Source organism: Papio anubis, chromosome 7, assembly GCF_008728515.1.
Source record: "Papio anubis isolate 15944 chromosome 7, Panubis1.0, whole genome shotgun sequence".
Taxonomy (NCBI): Eukaryota; Metazoa; Chordata; class Mammalia; order Primates; family Cercopithecidae; genus Papio; species Papio anubis.
The window spans coordinates 89,050,566-89,060,848 of record NC_044982.1 but is presented as its reverse complement, the minus strand read 5'-3'; the positions used below and the strand labels follow the sequence as shown (position 1 = coordinate 89,060,848).

Here is a 10,283-nt window from a genome sequence, read left to right as displayed (position 1 = left end):
TTTCCCAGGCTGTAGCGGGGGCGGTGGTGCTGCTGCCCTTTTAAGCTGCCGCTTGACAGGAGCCGCGCCTTCTGTCGGTGGAGTCCGTTACAAAGGGAGCAGCCCCCCGGGCCGCCACACAGCTCCCCTCCAAGTCCTCCGTGCCCCTTGCCATTTTCCATAGGCACTCCCACGAAAGTTGAGGCGGCGGGGAGAGGCGGAGCCGCCAGAGCTCGGACGGGCTGTCCCGCCAGGTCGTCGCGGCAATGACAACGGCGCAGGACCGTCTCCCCTTCCGCGCCCCTCCGGCAGGAGATGAGGGGAAGATGTCCGTGTCAGGGTTCAAGGCCAAGCTTAAGTTGCTGGCTGTTCTATCTTCCACGAGAACAAGGAGCCTGGAGCCGCCGCCCAGGCTCCACTGCAACATCACCGTGAGGCGCCCGGCGGCGGCTTCGCTGGGCAGGGCGAGGGCGGAGAGGGGGCGCCCGGAGTCCCGGGACAAAGGGGAGCCTGCCCCGGAGAGGCCCCAGTTCCTCGCCTACTTTCTCCTGCGACTAGCCCGGCCCCGGCCCTGGGACTGCGCGAGGCTTGGCTGGGAGGAGGCGGAGGGTCAGTCTCTCCGGCTCCTCGCGCGGGCCTGGCTTGGGGGCTGCTGGCCCGTGTTGGCCCCGGTCGCCGCTCCCCGAGGTTGGAGCCCGTGCAGCAGGAGCCTTCTCGGGACCCAAGGTCGCCCTCAGTCAGCCGGCCCGCTCCCGGGACCGCGACAGGGCGGGGCAGGGCCCTCCAGCGTTGTTTGAGCCCAGGCGCGGAAGGGAAAAGGCGTTTAAGATTTTCGTGGGTTTTTTTTTTTTTTTGCCTGGGCGCGGTGGCTCACGCCTGCAACCCCAGCACTTTGGGAGGCCGAGGCGGGCGGATCAGCCGAGGTAAGGAGTTCGAGACCAGCCTGGCCAACATGGTGAAACCCCGTTTCTACTAAAAAATACAGAAATTAGCTGCGCGTGGTGGCAGGCGCCTTAATCCCAGCTACTTGGGAGGCAGAGGCAGGTGAATCTTTTGAAACCGGGAGGTGGAGGTTGCAGTGAGCTGAGATCAAGCCATTGCCCTCAAACCTGGGGGACAAGACGGATACTTCTCTCTCTCAAAAAAAAAGTTTTCTTTTTCTTTTCTTTCTTTCTTTTTTCTTTTCTTTTCTTTTTTTTTTTTTTTTTTTTTTGAGACAGTCCCACTCTGTCGCCCAGGCTGGAGTGCAGTGGCGGGATCTCGGCTCACTGCAGGATATATCTCTTGACAGTCCTCGGGTTAAAGAGATTCTCCTGCTTCAGCCTCCCGAGTAGCTGGGATTACAGGCGCCCGCCACCAAGGCTGGCTAACTTTTGTGTTTTTTTTTTTTTAGTAGAGATGGGGTTTCACCGTGTTGGCCAGTCTGGTCTCTTACTCCTGACCTCAAATGACCCACCTCTGCCTCCCAAAGCGCTGGGATTCCAGGCATGAGCCACCGCGCCAGGACCCAAGGCCCTTAAGTTTTAAGGCCTCATTCTTCAGTCAGGTTTTCCTTGTTCCCGCCTGTTCAGCCAGTTGTTTTTAAGTTGGTGTTTAAGGAGAAACTAACAATGAAAACGGAGTCGTTGACGGAGAAAAAGTTGGAATGCAGCCTCTGGTGCTGTTTGAGCGATCCCTCTCCCCAGGGCCTGGCCGCGCTGCTGTGTTCTGGAAAGGCCCATTGTACCGTGGAGGCGGCAGGTAAGAGTCCTGTACAGGTGCTCTGTCTGCTTTTCCTTTCAGGCTTCTGTGTCAGCTGTTTTTCCCCTGTAGAATGTGTCCCTGACCTCCACCCCTTAACCCTACCCAATTTGTCTTTACATGTCTGACCGTCAAGGCTCTTCTGGGTCATATTCAGTTCATGCTGATATTTTCCCTTCCTCCCGTCTTTAGTCCTTGCTATTTTTGCTTTGGTCATGTTATGCTATATTCTGTAAGCCTTTGTGCTTTTTATCTTCCAGTCAATAAATGCTTGGTAAATATTTATTTTATTGAGTATATGACCCTATTCTAGCTATATTGTGCTTGAACAAAAATCTTAACTGCCTTGTAAGTTAACTGCTAAGAATTTGTCAAAAGTGCAGAGATAACATCAAGAACTTGTCATGGATAGTACAAAAAGGTCTCTAAGGACTTGATGGAAGTCTGTAAATTGACTTCACATGAAAGAGAATGTAAGCAGTGAAAATATGAAGCATGACTGGAGAGCCAGAGTGATAAAGCAAGCATCCCTTTCTCCAGATCCTTTGTAACAGTATTATGTGTCTCTTTTAGAAATCATTCTGAAAGATAATGCCAACTCAGAACCTAGGACACCATCCAGTGGGTTTCTGCAGCTTAGGTGGTTCAATTCCTCATCAGCACCTTTGTTTTCTCTGCCTCAGCTTGCTTACAGTGATGTTCTCAGTAGCTGTAATTGCTGTCTCTGAATACTTAAGCATTTTTTTTAGCTCAGAGGGGAATATGTGCATTTTTATTTAACCAAGTGTTAGAATTTTTACTCAGCTTTTGTGGGCTCTGGGTTATCTACTTGGTTGTTTAGTTGTAAAATGATTAGCGGGGAAAACCGTGTGTGTGTGTGTGTGTGTGTGTGTGTGTGTGTGTGTATGTGTGTGTATTTTAAGTTTCTTTTGTTGTCAGAGCACTTAGAATTTTAGTTTATATGGTAATTCTGTCAGTTTACTTTATTCTCCACCCCAGATTTATTGAACAACCAAGTATGAAAGTAATGTGTCCCACAACCAGCCTTCAGAAGAATTACAACTGCTGTATGTCTGAACTTTCTGTTTTTTTGTTTTTTGTTTTTCGGGGTTTTTTTTTGAGACAGATTCTCACTCTGTCACCCAGGCTGGAGTGCAGTGGCACGATCTCGGCTCACTGCAGCCTCCGCCACCCAGGTTCAAGTGATTCTCCTGCCTCAGCCTCCTGAGTAGCTGGGATTACAGGCACCTGCCACCCCACCTGGCTCATTTTTGTAGTTTTAGTAGAGATGGATTTCACCATCTTGGCCAGGCAGGTCTTGAACTCCTGACCTCATGATCCACCTGCCTCGGCCTCCTAAAGTGCTGGGATTACAGGCGTGAGCCACCGTGCCTGGCTCTACTTTCAAGAAGTTTGTGCATCAATTTTCAAAAAATTATGATATCAAAAGAGAGCTGTGTGCAAAAACTGAACATTCTGGCAAGCAGTTTAGCTTGCTGGTGCTTGAGATAGAGCCACACATTGGTCTCAGTGAATTTATGGAGAAAGATAGATACAGAAAGTTATTTCTAAATAAGACCAAAAAATCATTTTCTTAAACAGTGACAGGTAAAGAGGTTGTCTTGGTTAACCTTGAAATGTGTTGCCCTTGATCAAGACAGTTTTATGGTAGGGATGGTAGTGGTGATAAACTTGTTTGAAATTTGTCCACTTATAGTAATCTTTGTGGTAGCCATCACAGACAGTTTCATCCTCACAGGCCTTAAAATTACTGTAAAAATAGTAGAATGAAGGAGAAACAAAGGACCTGAATAATTAGATGCTTAGACAATTGTAATGTGTTTTCATAACCGGTGAAAAAGAACAGTGTTAGAAGCACTTAAACATTCTACGTAAGGAACGCTGCCTGAATTTATATTGTGATGTTTGAGCACCATTCACTGTTTAAACACTGTCCTATTGCAGGTCATATTTTAAAGACAAATAGAAAACTTACCTTTTCAAGATTGATATGAAGCTTAACTTTATCAAAATTACAAAATTTGAAGCATATGATTGAAAAATATTAATGCATAGGTTTAAATACTGGTCATCATTTTAGATGTCTTTCAAAATAGATTGTCTCTTAAATATAAAACTGAACAAACTTTTAACATGTTGTAGAGTTTGTGCTGAAGGTTAAGTTTCCTGGGGTGGTGGACATTTTATAATATGGATAACAGGACCTTCTTATTTTAAGAAATTTAGAAAATTTTTAGGCAAAACTAGAAAATATTACCGATAATTCTACTACTCAGAAGGTATCACTATCAGAATTTTGTATGTTTCCAGTCATCTGCTCATCTCTTTTCTCCTATGCTTGTATATGTTCCCTCTCCCTTGAAATATCAGATTTTTTTTGTAATCTGCTTTTTCACTCAACAATATTGTAGATCTATGTCATAACTTATTCCTCTACAGTGGCTTCAGTTATTGTGCGCTTTCTGTTGGATGACTGTACCATCTAGTCAGTCAGTTTCCTGGTACTGAATACATGGTGTGTGTGTGTGTGTGTGTGTGTGTGTGTGTGTGTGTGTGTGTGTGTTTCTACCTTAACTAATGCTTTAGACATCAATAGGTAGAGCTAAATGCTTGAAACCTTCCAAGTGGTGGTTTTCAGTTCTCATTGCTGAATTGGTTTCTAGAGATGGAACAAATTATTTGTATGGTAAGTTTTTTTTTTTTGTTTTGTTTTTGTTTTTTGAGACGAAGTCTCGCTCTTGTCGCCCAGGCTGGAGTGCAATGGCGTGATCTTGGCTCACGGCAACCTCCGCGTCCTGGGTTCAAGTGATTCTCCTGCCTCAGCCTCCCAAGTAGCTGGGATTACAGGTGCGTGCCACCACACCGGCTAATTTTTGTAGTTTTAGTAGAGATGGGGTTTCACCATGTTGGCCAGGCTGGTCTCGAACTCCTGACCGCACATGATCCACCTGCCTCGGCCTCTCAAAGTGCTGGGATTGCAGGTATGAGCCACCATGCCCAGCCTTTTTTTCTTCTAGGTACCCGCTTGTATTTATCAGTTTGGTGAAAATGTTAGAAAGTGTGCAATAAAATGGGCATTCTCACAGTCATGGCACAAAGTATAATTATCTAGAAAGCAGTTTGGCTTTGTAGAAACTTGCCTAACTTCTCCTCGTTTAGGCGAGATAAATTCTGACTACCCCAAGGTGGCCAACCTTGTCCCTGTGATTCCAGGTCTCCCAGAAGGAGAGGTCTAGTCTCAGGGAAAACCCACATTTTCTTGGCTTAGCCCACCTGACAGCTAATCACTGGAAATGGGTGGGCTGGTCGAGTCCTGTAGTCAGGTTTTGTGTCAAGAGAGGGAGGTGGAAAGATGGGAGGGAGGTAGCAAAACTGGCCTCAATGGAACTCTGTAAGTTAATATGGAATGGCAAAGGGATGTTTCTTTCAATGAAGAAATTCTAGAGAAGGAGAAAGTGGAGGAGAAGGCAGCAGTTCTCAAAGTTTTGGAATCAAGACTCCTTTACACTCTTAAAAATACATTGAGGCCGGGCGCGGTAGCTCAAGCCTGTAATCCCAGCACTTTGGGAGGCTGAGGCGGGCAGATCACGAGGTCAGGAGATCGAGACCATCCTGGCTAACACGGTGAAACCCCTTCTCTACTAAAAAATACAAAAAACTAGCCGGGTGAGGTGGCAGGTGCCTGTAGTTCCAGCTACTTGGGGGGGCTGAGGCAGGAGAATGGCGTAAACCCGGCAGGCGGAGCTTGCAGTGAGCCGAGATTGTGCCACCGAACTCCGGCCTGGGCGACAGAGCGAGACTCCATCAAAAATAAATTAATTAATTAATTAAATAATTATAAATAAATACATAAAAATAAAAATTCAATTCTTTAATTAGCCATGTTTCAAGAGCTGAATAACTACATTGTGCAGTACTGATTTATAGAATATTTCTGTCATAATAGAAAATTGTGTTAGATTGTGTTTATATAGACTGAGAGGTCTCTCAGGCAGATTTTTCAGAAAAGAAAGTAATAGAAATTCTAAAACTAAAGCAATGTAATATGTGAAATAGCCTAAATTAAGAATTCAATGGATAAGATGCAGAGAGATCATTAAATGGAAGAGATGGAAGAAGCAACCATCAATAATGATGAAAAGAGAGACAAAAACAGAAAACATGTGAAAGGAGATAGAATAGTCCATAATTTTATATTATGCATGAACTTGTGTTTGCATATGTTCATATTCATATATATATATTTCTTGCTGTTTATGCTAGAGAAATGACATGCATATGTGTGCCTGGATGTTTAATCATATATGATTTGTGATCAGTAAAAACACAGAAACATCAAAAATGTTCATCAAAGCATTAAGTTCATGAATTATTGTATATTCATACAAAGAATCCTATCGAGCATACAAAATGAATGAAATATGTGACTCAAGAACATAAACAAATTTGAAAAAGAAAATGGACTGTAGGTAAAATCATACACAAAGACTACATGCTTTATGGTTCCATTTATATACGCTTAAAAGGAAATTCTTAAGAGTGGTAACTAAATATAATAAGGAATTATTGCCATAAATATTTGAACAGTGTAGTAACTATTCCTGTAGTGGAAGAAAGGGGGCTGTGACTGGAAGAGCAGACAGAAGGCTTCTAGAGGGCTAACAGTGATGGTTTCATATACAGGCAGTGGCTCCTTGGCTTTCTTTCCACACGGGTTTCTTTCACTTTCTCTGATGCCTTCCACTCTGCCTTGCCACAGGGGTTTTGCACATGTTTGTTCCCATTCTGATAGCCTTCCTTCCTTTCCTTTTCACTTTCATATGCCAGGTCAGCTATCACTTCCTCAGGGAACATCAGCCCCACCAGATGTGGAAAAGTTTCTTTCTTACTCTCTGAGAAGGACATTCATTCCTTCCATCCGAGTATGCTTCAGTTTGCAATTTTGTAATGTCTGACATTATTGAAGTAATTGTACCAAAAATGCAATTGGTATAACTTTCACCATTGAACCTCCAATGTCTTACACATTGGCTAATAATGGCTTGTTAAATTAATGGATGAATATAGTTAGACAGCTTGAATTTTGTGTCTAGAACATGTACATCTAGTAAGCGGCAGGATACAGGGACTAGTTGTTCCGCCAAGTTTTCTGTCTAGAGATAGGGAGTCATGAATAAATAAGGGCTAGCCTAGCTAATAGTGTATTTAATTGCTCTGGAAGAGGCAAAAAAAAGTCAACCAAATGAAAAGGCAACCCAGGGAGTGAAAGAAAATATTTGCAAACCAGATGTCTATTAAGGGGTTAACATCCAAATTATCTATGAAACTACAACTCAATAGCAAAAGAAAAACCTGATTAAAAATGGGAAAAGGACTGGAATGACATTTTTCTAAAGAAAACATAAAAATGGCCAATAGGTACATGAAAAAAATGCTTAACATCACAAACCATCATGGAAATTCAAATCAAAACCATAATGAGATATCATTTCACATGTTAGGATGCCTATTATTTAAAAAGAGACAAGAGATAACAAGCATTGGCAAGGGCGTGGAGAAAGAGGAATCTTTGTACACTCTTGGTGAGAATTTAATTCAGTGTGGTCATCATGGAAAACCACATGGAGGTTCCTTAAAAACAAGTAAGTAAATAAAAAGTTAACTACCATATGATCCAGCAATCCCACTTCTTGGTATATATGCAAGGAAAACATATCAGTATCTTAAAGAGATATCTGCACTCCCATGTTCACTGCAGTTTAATTCATAATAGCCGAGATATGGAAACAGACTAAAGTATCTGCCAACAGATGAATGGATGAAAAAAAATGTGGTATATATACAGTACAATATATATGGAAAAGAGGAAATCTTGCCACTTGTGACAACGTGGATGAACCTGGAGAATATTATGCTAGGTGAAATAAGGTAGACACAGAAAGACAAATACTATATGGTCTCACTTATATGTGGAATCTAAAGAAGTCAAATCCACAGAGGCAGAGAGTAGAATGGTGTTTGCCAGGGGCTAGGAAGTTGGGAAAATGGGGAGAAATTGGTGAAAGGATATAAACGTCCAGTTATAAGATTAATAGGTTCGAGTGATGTAATTTACAGCATGGTGACTATAGTTAAAGACACTGTGTTGTATAGTTGAAATTTGCCAAGAGTAGATCTCAAGTGTTCTCACCACACACAAAAATCCAGTAACTATGTGAGGTGATACGTGTTTTACTTAGCTTTATTGTGGTAATCACTTCACAACACATAAACATATTAACTCATTATGTTGTATACCTTAAACATATATAACTTTTATTTGTCAATTATTTCTCAGTAAAGCCAGAAAAAAATAGGAGCAAAACATACATCTCTTATAATTCAACCTTGATGCCTTGCTCCAGCTGTAATACATTTGACCCCTTTTCAAGATCTACACTCCCAGTTCTCTGGGTTACATGTCTTTTCTGAAGTATTTCTTTTCTTCTTCTTCTTCTTCTTTTTTTTTTCTCATCTTTATTTTCTTATGCTTTATGTCATTTTCCTGAAATGCCTATCTCTTCCTTCTCTGGATTACTGTTTGTCTGACAATGTGTTCCATAGTTTAAAATTCTGAAACAACGGCAACAACAACAATAAAACCAGAATACCAGCTCTTAAAACTAGAAGATTTTTAAACATTGTATTATGCAACAAAACTTGACACAACTTGAACTCATTTGGTGGCAAAACCTGATCTGGAAACACGGGAGGCAAAATGTGGTGCTGTCCAGTGCTGGAATAGGTGTGACTTTAAAATGGCATACACTTCACATTGTCATTCTCAAATCCAAATAAATAGAACTCTAAATTTTGCAACATAGATGTCCCCAAATGCTCTGTATAAGATTGAATATACACTTTGTATTGTGTCTTGCATTTCATAATGATTGATAAATATTGCCATGTAGAATGCCAAACCAGTGAGTGATTATATGGTTTTATAAGGCTCTGTCAATTTCAAACAACAGGTAAAATACCTATCTCATGTATGATGCTGGAAGCTAGCTGATATAATTAGGAATATTGGGACATTTTTTACCCCAAGAAGTTTCTATTCTAGTGACGAATGCCTACACAGATGATAAGACGGTGAAAACCTATTGAGGGTTGAATGTAGAATAAAAATAACAGAATTGGGGTATATGTATAATAAACACAGAGTAAAGTTTTGTGATATTATAAATTAGAGTAGGTAGTTTTAGAGTTTTCAAAGTAAGAAAAGTAATACATTAAGGAACATATTTGCTTAGAGAAGTATGATTCATACCAGTGTGCAAAGAAATAGAAAAATAGAAAAGCAATTCAGATGATCTCAACTTTATTAGTTTTCTAAGAAACACTCAGTATGTAATATAGACTGTAGTAACAGTCTGAAAAGTTAAAAGAATGTAACCTTAGAAATAAAAAAATTGCGGGGTGAAGAATCCATTTCCTATTTTCTGCAGACTTACCTTGGAAAATTTGAAGTATTCATTGTGCAGAGCATGTGGTTACATTGAGGTTACTGTTGCCCCACTACTTCATGGAATACACCTGTCCATGCTTCAATTTTTGAATTAAAAAAAAAAAACGCCTAGAAAACTAGTAGTTCTGACTCACACTCTTCCATGCCAGTTGTTTCTCTAATTTAGTAATAGTTATTGGTATTTTCCCTTTTGATTACATGCAATTTGCAGCCTGGGATCCGAATTTGGAGTAAAACACACAGGGATCCAGTGTTAGAACAAGCACTTAGAACGAAAAGACTTTAGAACTGAAAGCCAGGCTGAGGCCTTGGGTCAGATCATTAAAGGGTTTCAGTTTTATTGCTGGAACAATGTTTGTACTTTTTTTTACTTAATATTTCCATGAAAGTAAATATGACTTTCTCTTTTCATTTAAATGAATTTATCATACTTTAATATATCTTAAAATAATAAATTGAGTTACTACTTCAAGTCATGTTTATTATTAACGCGTGTCTCTGCCATCACCTGCAAAGTTCAGTTAAATATGTACCATCTAACGAGAGCAAGGACTATTCATGTAGATTTTCAAAATTTACTTAAAATTACGTCCTTTACAATCACCTCAAATTATTTCTTTTCTTTTTTTAATTATGTTTTGAAAATATCTAGCTGTGTAATATCAAAAAAACTTTTGCCTTTTTTTTTTTTTTTTTTTTTTGAGACGAGGTCTCTCTCTGTCACCCAGGCTGGAATGCAGTGGCGAGAGCATAGCTCACTGCAGCCTTGAACACTTGGGCTCAAGCCATCCTCTGTCCTTAGCCTCTTAAGAGTAGCTGGGATTACAGATGCATGCCACCACGCATGGATACTTTTTGTTGTTGTTGTTGTTTTGTTTTTGTAGAAACAGGGGTCTCACTCTATTGCCTAGGCTGCTCTCAAACTCCTAGCCTCAAGTGATCCTCCCACTTTGGCCTGTTTTTGCTGTTTTTGAAAGTTGACTGAATTTAGTTTAGTTAAATAATGAGCCAAATCAACAATGCTATTCATAAATAG

The 10,283-nt window shown here is 41.0% G+C and overlaps 1 protein-coding gene across 1 annotated transcript; it reads left to right on the top strand.

Moving 5' to 3' along the window:
• Positions 1 to 245: 245 nt before the first annotated feature.
• Positions 246 to 1,587, top strand: LOC116275900 (translation initiation factor IF-2-like). Its single transcript, XM_031668978.1, has 3 exons — positions 246 to 264; positions 339 to 813; positions 1,551 to 1,587. Exons 1-3 carry the CDS (start codon positions 246 to 248, stop codon positions 1,585 to 1,587), a joined length of 531 nt encoding a protein of 176 aa, XP_031524838.1.
• Positions 1,588 to 10,283: the final 8,696 nt, after the last annotated feature.

Excerpts from the sequence above, each read along its gene's own strand:
- LOC116275900 (XM_031668978.1), top strand. Across the intron at positions 814-1,550 it reads AAAAGGCGTTTAAGATTTTC|CCAGTTGTTTTTAAGTTGGT; the intron begins GTGGGTTTTTTT and ends CCGCCTGTTCAG.